The 22,555-nt window shown below is 52.2% G+C and overlaps 1 protein-coding gene across 1 annotated transcript in view; it reads right to left on the minus strand.

Moving 5' to 3' along the window:
• Positions 1–22,555, minus strand: part of CACNA2D3 (calcium voltage-gated channel auxiliary subunit alpha2delta 3) — a 978,241-nt gene that overhangs the window by 55,630 nt on the left and 900,056 nt on the right. Inside the window, exons 31-33 of the mRNA XM_075550920.1 lie at positions 19,036–19,106; positions 3,625–3,700; positions 687–739 (exon numbers count right to left, since the gene is read on the minus strand). Coding sequence (XP_075407035.1) covers positions 687–739; positions 3,625–3,700; positions 19,036–19,106 — 200 coding nt within the window. The remainder of the gene's footprint in view (positions 1–686; positions 740–3,624; positions 3,701–19,035; positions 19,107–22,555) is intronic.

The raw sequence follows: 22,555 nt of genomic DNA on the forward strand, positions 1-22,555 counted from the left end.
GGGGCTGGGGGCTCCGAATGAGCTTTTGGGGTCAGGACACAACCTGGTTTACACGGCTGTCAGTGGAAGCCTCTTCCTGGTGACACACTGTTTCTGTCATGTGTCTTACATCTCGTCTGCATGTCTCCTTTTGGATCATCTAGAGTCTGAGCTAAGTGACAGATGCAACCAGCAGCAACCACCCCCCTTCCCCCAAATAGGGCCCTGATTTGACACCATAAACAACAGAATCACACCTGGGGCAAGCCAGCCCCACCCCCACCCCTGCCGCCCCGCCCAGGGTGCAGGCCCCCTTTCCTGAAAATGCCAGGACAGCGGGAGGAGCCCAGTGCAGGGCCGGGCAGCTCGCTCCTCTGACCACAGCCCACCCAGGCTGCATGACAAACCGCCAGACGTTCATGTTAAATGTAACAGTAACCACAATAAATAAATCTGGTTTGTGCGTTGCAAGCTGTTTGTCTACTAACAGTGACATAAAGTCATAGGCAGGACCACGCATAACTTAATAAGAGAGCCTTGGGGGGTGGGGTGGGGCTCCACATCGAAGACTTGGAGATGTTCCATGGCGTTTTCCCCAGGCTTTCTGAGAACTAATGCTGTTCAGAGTGCAAGACCCTGTCTTCCAATTCACTTTGTGATTTTAAAAAGCCATAATACTTTTTGAAAATGTAGCCAAAAGTACTTACAAGACGAGTTCTGTCATTATCCATTTCACTGCAGCGAGGAAGGCGTGATAAGGCTGAAAAGAAGAATTCCAATAATTAAAAGCAATACACACACCAAGTCTATAGTTTAACTTCAGGCTTTACAGAAAGACAATGGTGTTATTCCCGAGAGATTGCTATCATGTTTAAATTTTTTAAAAGGGTAAAGAAGTGAAGTTCTAGCTAAAGGAAGAAAGGGGTTGGATTCTACATCCCAAACGTGGAATTCATCTGTAGTGTGATGAGATTTACAAGTAAAGTAAACATGGTCTGATACTAGGGTTATCCCCAGAGGCGGGGGATGCACAAGTACAGCAAACACAACATCCACCTTTACTCTCCAAGGGCTCATGTTTCGCAGCCTAACTCAGGGAGGCAAGAATCCTGTCACTAATCTCAAATGGTGATTCCTGGGGCCGCTCCTGGGATAGGTACGTGGTGCCGTCTCCTCCAGCACTGGACGCTGCTCATGGAAACAAGCACAGATTGCATGCGCCTGCCTTCTAAGTCTCCCATGAATTATGTAGGATTCAAGTTGCCTTTTCTCACACTTCCATAGATGGACTTAAAAAAAACAAGAACGAAAAAGAAAAGATTGCCATACAAGCATGCGATTTTATCCTCGCAGAAAATCCCTTTCATTCTATAAAAAGAAGGCATTGACAGCCTAATCTTTATTTCAGAATATTTTAATTTAAAAAAGCAGTTGGATTGTTTACTCTGTGAGATTTCCTATGTGGATAATTCAATTTCCTGAATTCTGGAAAATACCAGGGCTCCCCCTCAGTTGGCTCTTTGTACCTAGGTATGCCAGATATGTGGGCGGTGGGCGAACTTAAAAGGCGGGCGATGGCGGCAGCACAGTGAGGGCACCAGAAGGCAGGCCCAGAGAAACCTCAGAGCCCTTTCTGGTCCTGCTTAGGTTTCTGAGCTGCAGGATGCCTGATCCTGGCCTCTGGAGTGACAGCTGCTTGCTCCTCTCTTTTGAGCATTTTACGTGGAAGAACTGTGAGCCTAAAGGGAGCTGGGGAATGCTTGGCTTTTGGCTTTAAATAAGACAAGAAACAATGTATACACCTCCAACAGTTCTTGGGGAGTGCCAGGGTCTGATAAACACCTAATATGATTGACTGATAGCCTAAAGATGGGAGGTTGAGGGTCAAGAGGATGCTCAGAAGAAAGGGCTGGCAGTCAGCTTCCCAGAAAACAGTCACTGTGGCCCCAAGCAAATGACCATAAGCCAAAACTAACTCAACCCCATTGGTTGGTTAGTTGACAGGAATTGTTCTTGAAACCTTCCTGTATTGGGCAAGAAATTCAATTTAAAAATTGAGGAGCAAACAAAATAACAAAATCTATGGAGCACCCCCGCCCTCCCCTCGCCCACATCCATTTCCGGTTTGTGGACCTCTTCCTGTGGTGGCTCGTTCCCTAGGTCAGGGTTCTGGGCTCTCAGAAGAAGGGTCAGTAAGGATGGGGACTTTCAATAGTAGCTGAAAACTAAAAAGCCACCTTGCATCAAAAACCATCACCCTTTTTAATTTCTTTCCTTTTCCCCCAAAAGGTCCAGGTGGCCAGACCCTGTCTAATACCTATGTCTGTGTGCCCCCTGGGATGGGCAGCGGCACTGCTGGGGCCTCCTGAGTAAGAACAGGAGGGAGGGAGGCAGAGTGAACAAATAAGGGGATTAAGGGTGCTTTGGGGAGAAGACACAGGGCCAGTCCCATCTAGGGTTGGGGGAGGGAAGCATTCAAGCAATCCATGCCAGGCGTGACCTCAATATATGTATGAGTGAACAAAGGGATTATGCAAATACAGGATTAAAATAAAATGCACATGATCATTCAGGAGGCTAAAGTCTTTTACACCTAATGATGAAACTACATCTTGGGAACATTTTTAAGTCTGAAAATAGTCATGTGCAGGTGAGGAAAGCTGGAATTTGAAAGACATGGCGAGTCTCCCTAAAAAGTAGTGTTTTCCATTAAAATATTTTCTAGTTTTCAACCAAAGTCCTAAGTTATTGGTTCCTCAAAAATAGCCCAGCCTGGGATCCCTTTTTTTTTACCCCCTCAGTCCAGGAGGGTAATGTCTAGCACTTGGTATTTAAACCATCTCTGGCTCTTCTATATCTCACACCTGTAATGAAGAAGGCACGCGTCCCCATTTTAAAGCCTAGACGGCTCAAAGCTTTGCCTTGCATGCTAAGTTCTAGGCCAATTGTTGCTATTTACAGAAAGACCACATGGGAGGGTTAGGCTGACAGCCACGTGCGGGACTGGGGCCTGTGTCCCTTCTCATGTGTTTTCAGGTGGCCAAGCATGCATAGTCTGCACACTGTAAATTCCATTTCCAAGCCGGAGGTCAATGACAACAGCTAATTTCGGGCCGTGTGAACGCCAGTGTCTGATCTTCAGCAATGGAAACAGCTCCAGGGAGGTCAATCCGAAGTGCAGCAGTAGTGTGACCAGAGACGCTGCAGCCAACGCCTGAGTTTTCCCGGCTAAGTCACAGTGCAAACCCTGCTAGATAAAAAGCTAGACTCTTCAAACATGTATGCATTGGTTCACGGGCGAACAGCTATCGTCCCCGACCACTAGGAGGCTTCTACAGGAGAAAACGCGATTCTATTTTGCACCTGAGGAAGAGGCTCCACAAAAGGTCTGCCTATTTCTAGCCCTCACAACCGGTGCTGCATTCATCCCGCAGAGACGTCAGACATCTTTGCCATCCACGTGCGTGCTGCAGCTGTTTAAACAGAAGCGGTTTTCCTTAAGGAAGAAAGTTAGCGAACAGCTCTCAAGGTTCAATTTTTGTTTTGTTTCGATGCTCTCAAGTGCAGGCGAGGCTCTCGCTGGCGGGCCGGCGCTCCTGTGGGAGAAGCGTGCTTGGGAGGAGCTGGGAGTGGCTGCATACTCACATTGAGGAGCCCGTGGGCGCTGTCGCTGCTCTCCTTGTTAGCTCTGCACATGGCCTGGTAATCATACAGGGTGATCCTACGAGAAAGAGCAGGAGGAGTTGGACTGAAGGAGAAAGCAAGCAAGGGACCGGCAGCAATGCTGTGCATCGGCAGGAGGCCATGGCTTGTGCAATAGCTGTCCCCGAGCACCACGGCAGCGACAAACACAAGTGCGGCCTGACCAGAAAGACAAATTCCAGGACAGAAACCTGGATCTTGATGAACAAAGGGATACAGGCCCTGGGCAGGACGGAGGGGGACTCGAGGCCCACCGTGTGATGCTACAGTCCTTGTGGTCCCGTCAAGGGCAGATTGCATGGACCGGGACACTACAAAGAACACATGCTGTCAGAATTGGATGGTGGGCTCTTGAAGATCCACTTGGGCCAGTCTCCAAGTCAAGGAGAGCGGGGAGGGGTGACGTGTGCTTAAGAAATGACAAGATCTTTGTTCTCGTGCACTCTCCTCCCAAACAAAAGCTACCTACAGACATTTAAGTATTTGTTAGAAACCTGCTGATCCAGGGGTTACAACTCCACGCCTTCCTTCCACTGCCCCGATTGTGAATTGTGAACGCATTCCGACTTGGGAAGGCCTCACACTGAATGCCCAGAAAATGGACATCTACCCTGCCCCCCTGGTGACAGAAGGACAGCCCTTGTCCCTCAGTTGTGGCCTTTATTCACTCGCAAGATGGTTTCACTTCTGACTGTTGCCTGGTATTTCCATTTTCTATCAACAATGTTACTAAGTGAAGATGGATGGCACTTTCTGATAGCACATGACAGATTTCGATGACACGGACACTTTATGGGATAAGGCTTATCCCATGCTTGGACACTGCAGCCAAAGGGGACATGGGGTCTCTCTTGCCTGTCAGCTCTTTCTCAGGCCCCACTCCCCTCCAGCACCATGAAGGCCAGGTATTCTCAGTCCAGCCTAGTACCTACCCTCTCAGGTGAGACCTTCCGCTGCAATACCTATACTTCTGAATGATTCTACCTGGAATTCTCCTCTTCATGGTGAGCATACTGAATGTTGTGTTCAGCATAAACACTAGGATACACACTCAAGGGAACACAGTGTGGTGTGAACGAAAGACTCACTACCAGTGAGTTTTGTTGACTCAAATGACCCTACAGGACAGTAACTCGGGTTGTATCTCTGTCCTGCAGAGTGGCGGGTGGATTGGAATCCCTGACCTTGTGGTCAGCAGCCCACTGTGTAAGCCCACCCTCCATCACCAGGGCTCCTTAATGAACTATCCAGCAACCAGAGAACAATGAGGTTCTAAGTCATGCTGGGGCCTGGTAAGCCCTGAGAACATTGTGCTGAGACCAGTCAGACGCCAAAGGGTGCCCGTTGCATGATTCCACTTCTATGAGAGGTGGAGACTGCGAGGAGACCGGAGCACATTCGTGGCTTCTGTAGGCAGGGAAGGGAGGAGGGGAAAGCTGTTGTGTCAGAGGTCCAGAGTCTCATTCGGAATGAAGTGAGGTTGTCGAAGCAGATAGCAGTGACGGCTGTACAGCAGCGTAAAGCTCATCAATACCACGGAACGATAGCTCTAAACATTATTATTTTTAATACTAATAATGATAATGACAGCCCCAGGGGCTCAGGAGTTGGGCCATTCCACCAGGGATCCCTAGCACCTAGCAGAGCGCCCAAGACAGAGAAGACTCACTATGTAAAAGGGTCCCGTGGATGGGAGAATGGATGCCCAATTCCTTTTGAACCGAAGATGCCACTACTGAGACTGTGCTATGCTGATGTCCTCATCTGAATCGTGACTCCAGCCACGAACCCCTTGCTGGGAGTCCCATCTGGATTTACAGTCACCCCATAAGGGCGGGTTGAGCTGCCTCCTGGGGTTTCTGAGGCTGTAAATCTTTACAGAAACTGTGTCACGTTTTCTTTCATGCTCACGAAGTGGGTCCAAACGGCCAACTTTTTGTTTAGTATCAAAGTGCTTCAACACTGCCCCAGGGCCCCTTCGTATGGTCAGCAGAGGTGTGATAGATGAGTTCAAACAGCAATTTGGGGGAGTAAGCAGAAAGTGGGTCACATTTGTCTAAATCGTGCATTTTGCACGGTAAACTGCTACGATACAGCCCTTCTAGCCTGGTCTTTCAATGCCCTCCAAATAACTGGGTGCGACTATACAAGTAGGGCGCTGCAGCCACTAAGGGGACTGGACTAAAGCAAATAAGGTACAGGAACTCTTACAGGGGATTGGCCAGCTGTGCCATCCTGCCAGACTTAAGGGGAGCTAATCCCAGAGGTCAGAGGAAGACTTCTCATCAAGAAGAGTCAGAAGTCCCTGTGCTGAGGACCTCCCAGACCCGGGAAACACAGAAGGCTGGGACCCTGAAGATGATGTGCGGGACCCAGCAGTGGCATGAGTCCGCAGGCTAGGGGTGCTGACCCACGGAGAGGGAGCTGAGTGCACTTGGGCAGAAGGATTCCTGGTGAAGTGGGGTAGCTTTTGGAATGCACCAGTGAAGTTCAAGAGCTCAGTCACGCTTGCCTGAGTGGCGGTCAGGGAAAGGGCTGAAGCTGAGAGAGAGGCTTCAAAATGTGCTTGGAAGAGTGGAGCTTGTGAAATCCCTTCTTAGGGCTCTGCTGGGCTCATAGACTTCTGTTGGTCTTTTTTTCTTTTTTTGGAGCCAATGGCCAGGTCTTTCTTGTCTTAGTCTGGACCAGTCGTCCTCAACCTATGGCCCGCGGGCCACATGCGGCCAGCCCAGGACATTTATCCAGCCCGCCGGGTGTTTTTGCCCTGTTTGGTTTTTTACTTCAAAAAAAGATATGTGTAGTGTGCAGAGGAATTTGTTCATAGTTTAAAAACAAAAACAAAACTATAGTCCGGCCCTCCAGCGAGTCTGAGGGACAGTGAACTGGTCCCCTGTTTAAAAAGTTTGAGGACCCATGGTCTGGACATTCCTCTGACATCTACCATCCTGAGCAACTTTGCTAGCATCTGGGCACCATAGTATGACAGACAGAGGGACAGGGGGCTGTCATAATGCAAGGTCCCCAGGACAGTGGCTTCCAGGAGCAGAAAGGCGCAGCTGTGGAGGCGAGAAGCCGGGGGCGGGGGGGGGGGGTGGTCGGCTGGTCAATACTGTCCCTCTGCAGGTTCTGACAGAAGGTGAGGTGGCCAGCTTCTGCTGCCCAGGTGGGAGCGAAGCTTCCTGCCCTGTCTGTGGCTTTTCCCATGTCTGTTGTTCTCTGTATCAAATGCCACTCAGGAGGGATTAGGATGCACCCTGCTGAGGTATGGCTTTACTCCCTTAGCACAACCGCTACCATCTGTGAAGAAGCAGCCTCGTCTCTGAACACGGTCACACTCACAACTGCAAGAGTCAGGACTTCTATCCATCATTTGGGGGGGTGATATGGTGATATGGGTGAGGGATAGGGGGTCTGGATCAAGTCCTGACACTGGGTTTCTTGGAGAAGGACCCCAATAACAGCAGCTGGTGTCCCCCCGAGAGAACAACAGCGAGGTGATCTTCTATACAAATCCTACCAGATTCTAGTCATCTTAACCCACAGTCCCAGAGAGGCAAACGGACGCCAGCCAGACTAACTTCATCACCAACACAGCTCGTCAGCCAGAGCCAGAGCCAGAGCCAGAGCCAGAGCCAGAGCCAGAGCCAGAGCCAGAGCCGGGTGAAGGCCCAGTGGGAGCCGCCTGTCCCTGCACTCGGCTCCACGGGCAGCAGGCTCCAGTGGATTCTAGAAAGGGTACAGATGCAACTCTGTGGCCATCCCAGCAGAAGGCCACAGGGGAGGCTGCCCAAAAGAAGGACCCTGAAAACACGCCCAATCAAACGTCAGACCCATGCTATCTATCAGAGCCCGGCCGAGCTGGACCAGGAAGCAGGCTTTGGGAGTCCCCACTGCTCTCGAAGGCACCGTCCTCCTGGGACAGGTTGCAAAGGCTCCTGCCCATTGTTGTAGCCAAATACAGTTGTCCCAAGGCGGTGCTCAGGCCCGAGTTCTCCTCTCGCTCCCAAAGGAGCCTTCCCCAGAGGAGCCCATCCCGCTGACTGAAGCAGCCGCTCCCGTCTGGTCCCGGTCTAACTAGACATTGCAGAAAGACAGACTTCCAGATTATGACCCTTGGTGAAGGGATTTTGTTACTGTTTGAAAGAACTACCCTTGTGACTGCCTGTCCCCCGTGGGGCTGACTGTAGTTTGAGGACATGATCCCTGCCTGCTTGCATTCTGCTCTGGAGAAAACCCGAGTGCTGTGCCCCGCCCAGGGTTAGTGACCTGTGGGGCTGCCCTCAGCAGCCGCGGTGGCAGTTTCTTCTTCCTGAAGATAAAACCCAGAACCTAACCCTGATTCCAGCTCATAGGAGCCCTGGTGGCCTGGCGGGTCACACATTGGGCTGCTAACTCTAAGGTCAGTGATTCGAAACCACCTGCCTCTCTGTGGGAGAGCAGTGAAACTGTCCACTCCTGTAGAGATTTACCTTTTCAGAAACCCACCAGGGGCAGCTCCACTCTGCCTCCAGGGCCACTATGGGTCCTACAGAGAGCAAGCCTTCGTCTGCAGGACACCACCAGCCACTTCAACCTGCCAGAGCCTGGGACCACTCTCATAGGGTGCTCTAGCATACACGCACTCTCCACACGGGCCCTGTTAAGCTGTAACCACAGACAGACAGCATTTCAGCAGGAGAGGCTCAACGTGAAGATGCCAAACATAGCCCCCAAGCCTCCTCAGGGAGGCCAGACCCAGTGCTCAGTCAAAAAACTCACTGCCATAGAGTTGATTCTGACTCACAGGACAATGGGACAGGGGAGAACTGCCCCTTGGGGGTTCCAAGACTAACTGCTTTTAAAATTTTTCATATCTTTATTGATATTCTCTGCTTATTTACACATTGCTTTCCTGCTTTCATTTTCTTTCTTAAAAAATCACTTTATTGGGAGCTCATACAGCTTTTGTCACAATCCATCCATCTGTCCATTGTGTCAAGCACATTTGTATATTTGTTGCCATCATCATTTTCAAAACATTTCCATTCTATTTGAGCCCTTGGTATCAGCACCTTATTTTTCCCCCGTTCCCCCAGCTCTCCCTCCAACATTAACCATTGATAATTTATAAGTTATTATTTTTTTCATGTCTGACACTGACCAATGGCAAGACTAACTCTTTAAGGTCAAAGAAAACCTGGTATTTCTCCTACAGAGCTGACCTTGTAGCTAGTCAGCCCCACACAACCAGGGCTCCTTAGGACTTAGTAGGAGCCATTCAAAGTCATTTTCCCCCAGACAGTTTTTTGTCCAACTGGTCAGAAATCATGACTAAGAAAAAGATTTCTTCTAATAATCAGCAATGTGGCACCTCAGAGGCATGATCACAGTTAATTGAGGCTTGTGAGCAGCCAATAGACACCTATGTGCCCCTGAGGTGCTTGGCGTGCAGTGGCTCACTAAATTAGCCTGGCTGCGTGGTTTTCCCAAAACTAACCCCGAAACTCCTTAATGTTCACAAATACAGCAAGAGCTGGCCAAGAGAGGCGTTTGATCTGCAGATGCACCTTGGCCACACAGCAGAGAAGCAAAAGGCAGAAAGGGGTCTGATTCACCAAGGTCGCAGGCAAGGTGCATTATTGGTTGGGTGACAGATGGGTTCTCTGGGCCAGCCTGCCAAGGAAAAGTCTGGGATCAGGCTGGGCAGGAATTTGGGGAATTCTTAGTGAACAAAGTTGTCTGCCCAAGAAGCCTTACCGATTCTTGCATTACAGAAAGCCAGGGGATGAGACATCAATGAGTGGATGATCTGGGTGCTGATACCCAAAACAGACTTGCATGGCGACCCTGTGGCACAGAGTAGCACTGCCTTTGTATCTCAAGACTCTAACTCTTAACGGGAGTAGAAAGCCCTGCCCCTCCCCCACGGCACCTCCTGAGTGGCTGGTGGTTTCCAAAGGCTGGTCTCACAGTTAGCATCTCAGTGCATAACCACTACTCCCCCAGGGGTCCTCTCAGGTGGGCATACTCACACTCACTGACAGCCGGTCTGTGCCGACTCATAGCAACTCCAGGGGGGTGGGTCTCCTCGATTCTAACTGTGGAGGGGAGGAGAAAGTCCAGTCTTTCTTCTGAGGAGCTGCTGGTGGTTTTGAACTGCTGACCATGGGGATCGCAGCCCAATGCCTAACCACCCCACCACTGGGTTCCATTTTGGGAAGCACAGCATGTTAAGCTGCCCCACTGCCCATGGCGATGACTACGCTGGTCAAGGGAGGGGTTGGGACTACTGTCCAGCCTCTTGTATGTCAAAGCGGATGCACTGGACCTGCTGTGTGAGCCTGGATCCTTAGGGATAGCCTATTCCCGAGAACCTCATGAGGTAGGGGGGAGGGTCTCACCACAAAACACCTGGACAAGGGGAGGTCAACTTTCCCTCACATTTGTGAGAATGCAGGTTGGCATTTGTTTAAAACCAAACCAAACTCACTGCCATAGAATTGGTTGTGACTTCCAGCGACCCTCTAGGACAGGGGAGACCTGCCCCTGTGAGTTTCCAAGACTGTAACTTTTTATAGCAGTAGAAAACCTCATCTTTCTCCTGAGAAGCAGCTGGTGGTTTCGAACTAGTTACCTTGTGTTTAGCAGCCCAATGGTTCACCAGCAGTTCTTAATAAGCTCTGGTTACCTTTCAGAATGCCCTGGGGGACACCAGTCATACACCACTTAGTACCCAGCCATCACCATGCCCTTTGGTTGAGGGCCTGGTTTCAGGTTTCTTTTTAAATTAATAAAACTCACCTAAAAATTCTGCATAAATACTGCATAGTTTAAAATCAGGAAAAGTGTGCATCAAAGTTGAATCCTCTCACTGTATCCATTCAATCTGCTTGCTGAGAAAATCACCAGAGAAGCTGATTTATACAAAGAAGAATGTGGCAACAGGATTGGAGGAAGAGTTATTAACAACCTACCGTATGCAGATGATACAACCTTGCTTCCTGAAAGTGAGGACGTCTTGAAGCACCTGCTGATGAAGATCAAGGATTACGACCTTCAGTACAGATTATGACTCACGGTAAAGAAGCCCCCAATCCTCCCAGCTGAACCAAGAGGCAACATCAAGATAATCGGAGGAAAGGTTGAAGCTGTCAAGGATTTCGTCTTGCTTGGCTCCACAATCAATGCTCATGGAAGCAGCGGTCAGGAGACGGGCAGGTGAGTTGCATTAGCTAAACGTGCTGCACAAGCCCTCTTTAGAGCACCGAGAAGCAGGGATGTTACCTTGAGTGCTAAGATATGCCGGACCCAAGCCACCGAACTTCCAATTGCCTTGTGCACACATTGAAGTTGGACACTGGACAAGGAAGACTGAAGAAGAATGGATGCGTTGGAACTGTGGTCTTGGTGAAGAACATTCAGAGCACCATGACAGTGAAAAGGACAGATGGATCTGTATTGGAAGAAGTAAGGCCAGAGGGCTCCGGAGAGCAGCAGCTCTCAACCTGTGGGTCGCCACCCCTTTGGGGGCCGAATGACCCTTTCACAGGGGTTGCCTGATTCATAACAGTAGCAAAATGACAGTTATGAAGTAGCAATAAAACTAATTTGATGGGTGGGGGGGTCACCTCAACATGTGGAACTGTATGAGAGAGTCACAGCATTAGATTCAGAACCACTGCCTTAGAGGCAAGGATGGTAAAACTTGGTCTGATGTTGGACGTGTCGTCAGGAGAGACCAGTCCCTGGAGCAGGACATCTTGTTTGGTAACATGGAGGGAGACCCTCAAGGAGATGGACTGCCACGGTGGCTGCAACCACGGGTACCAGCAGGGAAACCACTGTGAGGATGGCACGGGGCGGGGCAGTATTTCCCTCTGTAGTGCACAGGGTCAACTATGGCACCTACCAACAATGATGCCCAGCTGCAGCCAGTGTGCTTAGCCACATACTGTAGGATGCCCCTATCCCACTGGATTCTGAACATGTTTGTTTCTCCTCCCAACCGGACTTCTTTGCAGGGAGGAATGGGTCGCGCATCATCTTACATGCCTCCTGGGGCTGGGTACTAGTGTGGAGAGACATCAGGGCTTCCTTGACTCATCAGCTAGACAGCGGTCACCTGTCTACCTCAAAGGCTTCTGCTTGCTAACCACGCCGGGGCAGCATTGCCCGGGGATGTGGCCCACTCAGAGCCAGGTGACGCTCTCTGCACTGCACCTGCTTGGACCCTGGGATGAAAGACAACATGCACGGGGGCCAGTAGGTGCTGTCTGCCCAGTTACCTGGCTTCTTGCATCAAATGCACTTGGCTTGTTCAATGGAAGGGGAGAACAGAACCCTAATGCAGCCCACACGGAAAACACTGCATTTCCTTTCCTCCTTCCTGGAAGTAGGAACTGGAAGGAAACAGCAGAATTCTGCCTCAGGGAATGAGTTATAGGAAAACCCATTTGAGGCAAGAAACTGGGTGCCCAGGGAGCTTCTTCCGGCATGGCCAAGTTCATGAAGCCACGTGTCCACATCAAAGTTGCTGCAGGACCTGATACCCGTGTGGCACTCAGCACAGTGCAGGGCTCCCTGCGGAAGCAGCTCCGTGTGCATGGGGGCCAGGGGGCATGAGTGAGAGCGTTTGCTCCCTGGGGGTGTGGTAGGGACAGGTGAGGCCCATGGTAAATGGGACCCTTTGTGTCCAGGCCTGCACTGGGCGAGTGCAGCGTGGTGGAAACAGGCAGCTGTACTGTTTCACCACTTAGAAGACTTGTCTGGTCTGAAGCCACCTGGGCATGCTGACTGTGGCAGAGACCCTTTGACCTCACTCTCGGGAGCCCAGGTGGGAGCCCAGGTGGTAGGGTGGGCTCCGCTTCGGGCTGGTAGCTGCAGGGTCAGCAGGTGGCAGCCACCATCTGCCCTCCGGGAGGGAGAGGTGCGGCTTTCTTTTCCCAGGGGAAGCTCTAGTCCCGGAGACCCACAGAGGCAGTTCTGTCCATCGCGCAGGGTCGCTGTGAGTGAGACTTGACTGGGTAGCAAACACACCTCCAGAGGCAGACAACACTCTCTAGATCGCAGGGCCGCAACTATGCTGAAATCACCAAAGATGAGGAGAACTTGCTGACTGCCACCCTCGAGCCAGCGGAGTCCTCGGAGGACAGATGGAGTAGAAACGGCCCCAGTCCTGGATTCCACCTGAAGGTGTCAGCTCTTTAGAAGAGTTACAGATGGAATTCTGCGCGCCCCCTTCCCTCCCAGTGTGGATTGCCAATTGTAACCTCTCTGCGAGGAGGCCTGGTTCGGTTTGCATTGTTTGGTTATATATATGAGGCAGGATGGGTGCGGGCATGTCTTGAATCAACCTCTGTTATGATGTAAAGCAGGGAAACCCGCGGAAGAGAGATGCCAAGCCCCATGAAGACGACCCTGCCTGGGAGCAGATGCTCCCAGTCCACAGACAGACAGACAGGGAGGGAAGGAGGGAGGGAGGGAGGGAGAGAAAGGAAGCTGGTGAAACTTCTGTTCTTGAACTCCACACCTAGAAGAACAGGCCATCGAAGCAGAAGGCGGCACTGCTGTAGGATAGGCCACCAGGTGAGGGACTCTGGGGCATGGGTGTGTGAAGAGGGTGCCCCCCTCCCCCGGCCTCACAGGTGAGTGACTATGTAGGGGGTGGTGAAGAAGGTGTCCCCCCGGCCTCCCAGGTGAGTAACTGTGTGTGGGGGTGAAGAGGGTGTCCCCCCAGTCTCACAGGTGAGTGACTATGTGGGGGGGGGTGAAGAGGGCATCCCCCCAGTCTCACAGGTGAGTGACTATGTAGGGGTGTGTGTGAAGAGGGCATCTCCCCAGTCTTACAGGTGAGTGACTATGTGTGGGGTGAAGAGGGTGTCCCTCCGGCCTCACAGGTGAGTGACTGTGGGTGGGCTAAGAGGGCGCCCCCTCCCGGCTTCACAGGGATGGCAGGCAGGGTCAGGAGGAGAGAGCTCAGGCAGGGGGCACTAGAAGCAGCAGCAGCCAGACCAGAAAGAACTGGAAGGTCTGGCCCCTTGGCCAGACAATGGCCAAACCCCTTTCTGCAGAGTACTGGCAGACCCTGAGATGGGGCCCATCCCAGACTACTGCAGGAGAGTGAGAAGCACAAGGAAGCAGGCCACGCTTTGTGTGTGTATCTGTGCACATGTGCAAGCGTGTATGCATTTGTATGTGCATGTGTGTGCATATAGAAGTTATGCTTACATCATATTGTTGTCTTTTAAACATGCAAAAGCTTTAGGGAAGAGTTTGAACTATTTAAGAATGACCAAAATGCGACACAGGGACATGCCGTGAGCACATGCTGTGGGGCCAGGAGGCGTGGCTCAACATAGACAGGTTGCCACAAACCTCCAATTTGCCCACTTGTAAAAGGGCAGTGTCTGTGAGGGGTAGCAGTGAGCCCCACAAGAGGAAGGCAGGAAGAGGGCAGAGGAGAATGCTTTCCATGCCTGCTTAGCAGGTGCCACACATGTGACTAGAGAGGGGTCCCCACTGGAGAGTGCTCCTGAGCTCTGTTCTTGCTGTTTCTGTGTGTAGTGTTTTGCTCTAAATGGGGTAGAGAGTCCCCTGGAGCCTCGAGGAGAGGAAGCCCCACCAAGACTCTCCGAGGACAAACGCCCAGCCTGCGCCAGAAAGATGGAGCCTGTTTGTTTGCAGGAGAATGTAACAGAGGAGGGTGGTCTGAGAGCCAAGGAGACGGAAGGAGTCTTGGATCAGAAGGCCCCTTGGGAGTGTGATTCATCCCGGCCTCCTGGCAGAGCTCCTCGGGGTTTACAGTCTCGAGGGACCATCTAAGAGGGGTTACTGCGCATTGGGATGGACTTGAAAAGAGACAAAGGAGAGAGAGAGACAGACAGAGAGACAGAGACAGAGAGGAGAAAAGTTTATATGGGGGAAAGTTCTCAAATGTTTGGTGATATATATTGCATGGGAGGAACTTTATCTCCTACAAAGAGGCTTTTAAAGGTTCTTTGAAAAATGGAGTTAAAAGTTAATGGAGCTCTCCCAGGCATGTTCTGAAACCCTCACCTCTTTCCAACCACGATCCCGTGGTGAGGCGCACTCTACAGCTCACGATAGCTGATTCTTTCAAGATCCCCAGGAGCATCTGCTTTGGCGAGGAAGACATTGGGGTGCAGAAAGGCTGAAGGGTCTGTCCAAGGCAACACAGTGGTGGGTGCTTCACCCGAGGATCACTTACTCTAGGTCTGAAGCATGACAGCAGCCCGACCAGAAAGACAAGAACGCCCCAGCCTCTGGTGGCCTGCCAGGAAGACGCTTTTTCAGGGGAGGATTCCCGGAAGAAGGGGACGCTTTCCTTCTGGAAAGGCTGCTGGAACCTGGTTGGTGAGCTCGCCCCACACAAACCCTCACTCAGACAGGTGGGGACTGCTCTTGGGGCACACTGGCTGGAAAACCACGCTCTCACGTGGACGATCAGAATTCAGCCACAGCATCAGCTTCACCCCACCTGAGTGGGTTTTGAGGAGTGTGAATGCCAGGCTGTTCCTGGACACCAGTGTCAAGGGAAGAAAGTGGCCATGTGGAGTCGTCTAGAGAAGGCATTTCCCAGGGAGCCTGCCCGCATTCAGTGGGAGCCTGAAAGGGGGTCGGAGTTCTCCGTTGCAAGCACACATGGAACGCCGAGTGTGCCGGTGGTACCCTCAGAGCAAGCATGGGCAGTTTGGGAAGGTGGTTTGTCTACGGACTTCAGCTCAGAGAAATCTGGCTCCTCGCCTGACCTGCAATGTGCCGCCAGCCTGGACATGGGAGAGGCAGCTGAGCCCACAGCCCTCAGCTCCCTGTTGCCTTTCAAAGGCCACGCGAGAAGCTCCCCGCAAACTCCACTGTGCACAGAGGCGGGTAAAGGGTAGACGCTGAATTCCGTCTGTTGGCTTTCGATCTTAAGAAGTTCTTCACGTGCTTTGAACACGGGGCCCCACGTTTTCATTTTGCACCAGAACTTGCAAATTTTGGAGCCAGCCCCACTCAGAGCACCCAGTCTTATGGAGCTGCTGGCAGAATGTACGTGGGAAGGGCTGTGGGGCTTGCTGGGGCTGGTCCATGGTAGGTGCAGGGAGGGGAGGCTTTGTTGTCATCATAAACCAAAGCTGTTGGCCTTTGTCCGAGCCCTGGGCATGATGCCCTAAGTAGGCTGGATGGGCAGGATTGGGTCCCTAGCTTCTGTCAAAGAGCTCGGCTAAGGTGCCCACGAGGGCTCAGTTTTACCCTTGGGGGGTCGCAGCAGCAGCTTTCCTCAGCTTTTATCCTGTGCACCCCAACCAGCAGGTTCCCTCCCATGCAGCAGTGCAGTTCGCACGTGCACGGGCTTTCCCACCAGCGTCTTGCTAAGTCACACACTCCTCACATCACCAGGCAAGAGGTCAGCGCCATCATGGGAAGGCCCCACTGCCACATGGATGGGCACTGCCTCACTTCCCTGGAGAGGGAGGCGGCACCGATGTAGATGTGCTATCCCTTCCCTGAGGCTGAGCACAGGCAGATCAACCCAAGACACTGGGTCACCCAGCCATGGTCCCACGTGCTGGGACGGTGTCAACACATACATCTGTCCTCAGTGCCTCATTCTTGTCACCAAAGCACCTGAGCCTCCATGGACCCTGTGTCTGAATGTGGTATGGTTGACCACAGTAGCGACTTCTGTGCCCGACCAGCCAGCTTCACTGTGTCCCCTCCATCCCCTCTGTGTCTCTAAGGGTCACCTCGTGCCCCAAGCTGGCACTGCATGCCAGGGAAGACCATCCTCTGGAGACCCCATCCCTGAGGCCAAGGGAGACCTAGGGTAGGACTGTGACCACAGAATAAGCGTCACCCTGTGCCTGCAGCAGAACTCTAGCACCACTACCACCTCCACCTCCACTTCCTCTACCACCACCACCAGTACCTCCACCACCACTTCCACCACCACCTATCACCTCCACTACCACCACCACCACCAGCACCTCTACCACCACCACCACCACCACCTCCACCAACACCAGCACCATCACCATCACCATTTAGGCAAAACAACAACCAAAGTCACGGCAGCAGCTAGCAATTACTGAGCCTGTAATGTGGACCAGACGCTGTGAAGCACCTTCTAGTTGTTATCATCTCATTACCTCCGAGAGCGACCCTGGGGAGTCTCTGTGATTATCATCCCCATCTCCCATGCAAGGGCAAGAAAGGAGGGCTCGGAGAGCAAACTCAACTTATGCTCAGTTGTGCAGATCTGGATATGAACCCAGGCCACCTACTCTCGGTGGCCTCATGGTCCCTTGGGGGGTCTCCACTGAGCTCCTCGACAGCAGCCCCCACTGTTACAATAGAGTAAAACCAACAGTTCTTTCTTCTCCGAGGAGCTAGCTACCATCGCAGAAAAGGAAAGTTCAAGATTCATGCCACCCATACGCTCACCCACCTGAGGGAGAATACGCGGCACTCTAAACCCGTGACAACCTCTCTCTCCTCCTATGAAACCATTACAAAGGAATACCCAAGGCGGTGAAAGCAAAGTGGGGGTGGGTTTGTTAAAGAAGTTCAAAAATGTGCTTTCAAATGAGAACCACGTGTGTGAGTATTCTTCATCCTTGTCTCCTCCTCCACCACGTTGACAACAAGCTACCATGAGACCAATGCACACGTCCACAGAAAGACAGGACACAGGAGCGGGGCCCGGGATGCCAAGCAACCCAGACGCTGGCCAGGGGAGTGTGGGAAGCGTAGGAGACTCCCCGGCAGCCTGCTCCCAGGAGAGGTAAACGGCAAGCATGCGTGCACAGGGCGCTCAACAGACTGCACACCCTGCTCCCGGCAGGCCCGAGACGGACCGTGTGGCCGAGATTAGTGCAGAACAGCTGGGGCTATGCCAGCTTTTTTTGTTTGTAATATCATCCCCACCCCCGTTTTGGCATAAACAAGCTATGGAATTTCAAAAATTGGGTCATCATTTCTGAATTCCTTGCTTTCAGCACAGCACTCAGTTGGTCTTGTTGACTGGCTTCAAAGTCCAATTTCCTGAGCTAACACTTCCTGGTCATTCAGCTGGGGAGGGGGCAGGCTAGCCATGCACTGGGCTGCCGTTCCCACCAGCAGCCAGCATGCACTGGCTCTCACGGGCGAGCTGGAGGCCGTCCTCATGCTTCCTGCTATTATACATTTACCAGCCTCAAATATGCCCATTAAGGCCCCACTTCAAAGGCCGCCATTCCTCCTGGGAGGCCAAAGGAAGGGGAGAGATTACGGACATCCTGGTCTCATGGGGTGATGGATGGCTGTTCTCACAGCCTTCCGTGTTCTTCAGAGCATGGCTGGCCTGCCCACGGGGGACACGGCCAGGGAGTGAGATGTCACACACAGCCTTAGTTGGGGTCCGCGGGCGTTCTCCGGACCTGGTTGAGTAGTGCCTGCCATGCAGAGAGTTTGACATGATCTGAGTCTGCTTGTAAGGAGCCCTGATGGCGCTGAGGGTTAGGCTCTGGGCTTCCAATGGCAAAGTCAGCCATTCCTGGGTAGAAAGACGAGGCTGTCTTGTCTGCTGCTGTGCACATGTAAAGGCTGGACCACCTGGGTCAGGTCACTTTGGGTTGTTAATAACTTGATAGTCATCCGTCTAGTTCTTTTTGGTTTGGTTTACTTTTAAATCAAAAGCCTAGAACTTATTCCATCTGGGAGCAAGGGGCCTGAGAGCCCAATGGCTGGGCAGCAGCTGGTAAGCTCAGGTGGGAAGTCTGTACACTCCAGCACTCCTCAGGAGAGAAGAAGCAGGGATGGGCTCTGAGAGGGGTGTCAGCCCAGCGTATCCACAGGGCGGTCCTAAGCCACTCGGTGGGGTCACTGTGACTTAGACTGATCTCAGAGGCACACAGCCCCACACACACCCCTCACCACCCCCGTCTAGGAACAGCTCTTAAGATTCCTCACTGGATTTTCTAGAAATGTTCTCAACAAGTCCCATGACCAAGGCCTCGCATCTCTGTGCTCATTTCCCCGCAGGCTTTCCCAGCTGGTGGGATAAATGACACATCTCCTTTAGAAGCAGGCAGACAATGCTTCCTACTTCTTCCAATGACCAGCTCTAGGCTGATAACTTCGCAGCACAGTGCCGTGCCTGCTCCAACCCTGGCCCCCTAGATGCGCTGCCCGTGAACAGGGACCCCATGCTAAGAGCACTTGCGCACCGGGTGTGCCGGATTCGGGGAGCACTGCTGGACAGCACGCGCCAGCCACAGGGTCAAGTCTGGGCTTGCTTTATTTGACCTTGGATTATTTGATTTTATTTAGACAAAGTCCCCCCCACCCCCACCCCGCCCTGAACCTGGGCATAGGGGACCGTAAAATCCTTACCTCTTGAAGGAGCCCATTGTTAGCAATTTATTCATCACTGCTCCCTCGACCTCGCCGAAAAAGTCTCCCGTCTGCGGGAAGAAAGAAGGCCCGAGTGAAGGTGGCATGCAGCGTGTGCAACCCCTCAGCAGGGACGCAAAAGGGACCAGGCCCTGTCCGGGGCTGAGTGCTGCTGCCCAGGGCGGCTGTCAATCACATCCAAGGGGAAAGGCCTTTAGGGGGATGTCAAACTGGTTCCGCACAGCAAACCAGTGAGCAGATGTGCAGGGCTCTGTAGGGCCGGGCCCCACGTCGTGAAAACAAAGGGACCTGAAGTGGGGCACCCACAGCACACCCCAGACACACATCACTGCCCGTGGGAGGAGCAGGCGCAAATCTTCCTCAGTTCCTTGCGATGAAAATGCTGCTGCGTAGAGAGCAGGCTGTGAGGCGGCTTCGAAGCATCCTCGATAGCTCCCGGTGAGCAGTTCAGGGAGCCGGAGCAGTCCTCTTCATCGACCTATAAACTTTCCCACATGGAGAGTCCATCCTTTCTCACAGTCACTCCCTGAGAAACACTCCCATTTTGTCTACTGGCAGCTAATCCATTGAGAAAATGTAGAGTGCCCAGCCCTGGAGGAGAGGCCCCTGCCAAACAAGAGACTCTTATCTCTGACCCCTGACCCTGTCAGGTCACTAGAGGTCTGGCAATCCCCTCCCTGCCACCAAGCGGATGCTTTCTCAGGTCTTGTTCTTGGAGCTGGCTGGGGTTTGAAATCGCTGAAGGTTGGAATGAAGAATTAACATCCAGACTTCCGAAACCACTATCCTCTGCGCTATCCAAAGGGGAGGGGGGACACGGTGAGCAGAACAGAACGGAGAAGCAAGCACATCCCCCTGCCAACTCCCGGGGGGTAGGGTGGGGGCAGCATGGAGACCTGCAGAGAACCCCCATCTGGATTGTAAGTGCTCAGAGGGGCTGTAGTTTGCATGTGGTGGGTGGGGGACAGGGCACTCCCAAATTATATGCATTCCTTAGGCCTTGTATTGAGTTCACCCCAAATTCCATTACAGCCAACTAAGTGGGCACAACTGTGTACCTGGGGGTGGGGGGGTGGTTTAGGCAGAAAGGCCTATGGACTTTACCCACAAGTCAAGGGGGAGACAGCAAGGAGGAGGAGCTATTTTTCTGATGGAAGAGTGACCTTTGCCCTTTTCACTCCTGGGAAACCAGGAGCCTCGTCCAATCTCAGTGGGTGTACACTGCCACCAGGAGCGAGGCGGACATTGTGTCCCTGTGTGAATGTGCCAGTGTCCATGGAACTGACTGCTTGCTGGGGAATTGCGTCACCTGGGAGCAGCAAGCCAGAATGCATTCCACAAGCCCGGGCAGTGCAGGGTGGCACACTCACTCAGGCCAGGGCAGGGAGTCAACCCCTGGTCTGCTCTGTGGGTGAGGCCAAAGTGTACCCCGGGAAGATGCCTGCCACCACCTTCCAACAGGGCCCCCTGTCTGCCCCACGTGATGGTGACAGAAGACAGAGTGTTTTCTCACAGGCCAGGGGGTGACCTCTTGCTCCTCCAACCGCTGCATGTCTCACTGCTGTACTTCTTTCCATCTTACCGTGAACCCGCCCAGAGGGGATCTCAGAAAACAAGCCCCAGGATCGCCGCCTTCAGCAGCCCCCTGGAGTGAGTGTGCTTCTGCTCAGCACAGACAAGTGGGACCTGACATGGGGCACCTTTCTCTCGCCCTAGGCCTACTGCCCGCGGGGCTCTGGTGGTGATGACAGGTCAGTGTTGGGAAGCGAACTACAAGGCCAGCAGTTTGAACCTGCCGTCCACTCCACATGAGAAAGAAGAGGCTCTCTGCTTCCGTAATGATTTACAGCTTCAGAGACAACCCATCTCGTGTCACTGTGAGTTGGAAGAGCTCCCTCAGTGACATAATTGGCTGCTAACCGTGAGGTCTGCTGTTCAAAGCCAGCAGCATCTCAGGGGGAGACGAAGGAGGTTCTGCTCCTGGAGTAGTAGTTCTCCTCTGTCCACGGGGACCCTATGACTGGCACGAGGGGGGGCTTGGCTTTGTGGGTGGTGGGCCTTCCTGTTCCCTCCGACACTGGCCCCCGTTCCATGGAGTCATGCTTCCTGCCCAGAGCCCACCCATCACCCCTGGTCTTGTGGCGTTCCGCAGCCCAGGAGACTGCTAGCAGGCCGCTCTGATTCTCAGCCGTGTCCTTCCCCCTTCCTATCACATAATTTTTCAAACCTCAAAGGCATATTACCCCGTATCGTATTTGGGGGAAGGTAAGAGGGGAAACTGAAGCGTATTTTCTCCTGCTACCCAGAACCAATGTTGGTTAACTTTCCGCTCAGACCAGAAGACAAAACTTAATGGCAATCAACTAATTTTAATGACAACTAATTTACTAAGCACCGATGGGCCTGTTTAGCCTTGAGAGGACCCCCCCCCCACCCCCAAACAGTTTTTAAATGTTTTCTAAAGGGCTTCCTGATCAGATATTGGGAAGCTGATCCAGCTTTCTGCAGGAAACCCCTCATTTCACAGAGCCTTTCAGGAAGCAGGTCCACAAAGGTAGTTACCAAGACTTGTTATGGAAAGGGAGCTAGCTCCAGAGCCTTCTGCCTTCTCCTCCCGGAGAACTGCTTCCCGAGGCCTGTACATGGCCTTCTCTGAATGGACCAAATGACTGTGATGAAGCAGGACCTTTTACTGGGGAGCCTTTGCTTCTTTGCTGCAGTTCTGTAGACTTTTGCGCTTAGTCAGATTTTCAAATCCATCAGATGTGTCTGTCCTTGGCCCCAGTGTGTGCTTTTCCCCCTTGGCCAACCATGGCCATCGGATGGATCCTGACTCTGAGTGATCAAGAGAACGTTCCCCGACGCCCTGAGACCTGTCCCTCAGTGTGGAGAGTCCAAGGCAGTCCTTGAACTCAGAAAGCTAATCTTTAAAAAGCAGACATGAGAAAGAAAGTCGTAAACAACAAGTGTTTAGGAATATGCACACACATGCACACATACGTGCATGGGTTTCAAAAAGTCTGGAAAAATAGAATGAAAAGATAGTGTGGTTCTTTCCACAGACTTTCTTGAGTCTCTTCATGTGTGCATTTTGTTTATTTTTAATTTTTAACAGTTTTACTAGCACTTCATGCACAAGCCATACAATTTAATAATTGTCATAGCGAGAAAAGTTGTACAATCATGTGTGCACTGTAACAGGAAGATAAAATATCTTTGGGTTGCTAAACTCTTTTAGGAATTTCTACAAGCAAAAATCATTGATGTGGCACATCAGCTCTGAGGAAAGATGACAGAAATGGAACGTTCTGGAAGCGAAAGAGCAGACCCTGAGCCCTAGCCCTGCCCCCGTGGGGAGGTAAACATTCTTTGGGGCTTGGTGAGCCTGAGCCTGTGATATTCTTAGAGGGATGGAAGCAAGGTTTTGAATAATCTCCTGCTATTACACCTTAAAATATAGGCCATTGGCTTTAGGCGTTAGCCGCAAGCTCGGTCCCCT

This window comes from Tenrec ecaudatus, chromosome 5, assembly GCF_050624435.1.
Source record: "Tenrec ecaudatus isolate mTenEca1 chromosome 5, mTenEca1.hap1, whole genome shotgun sequence".
NCBI lineage: Eukaryota > Metazoa > Chordata > Mammalia > Afrosoricida > Tenrecidae > Tenrec > Tenrec ecaudatus.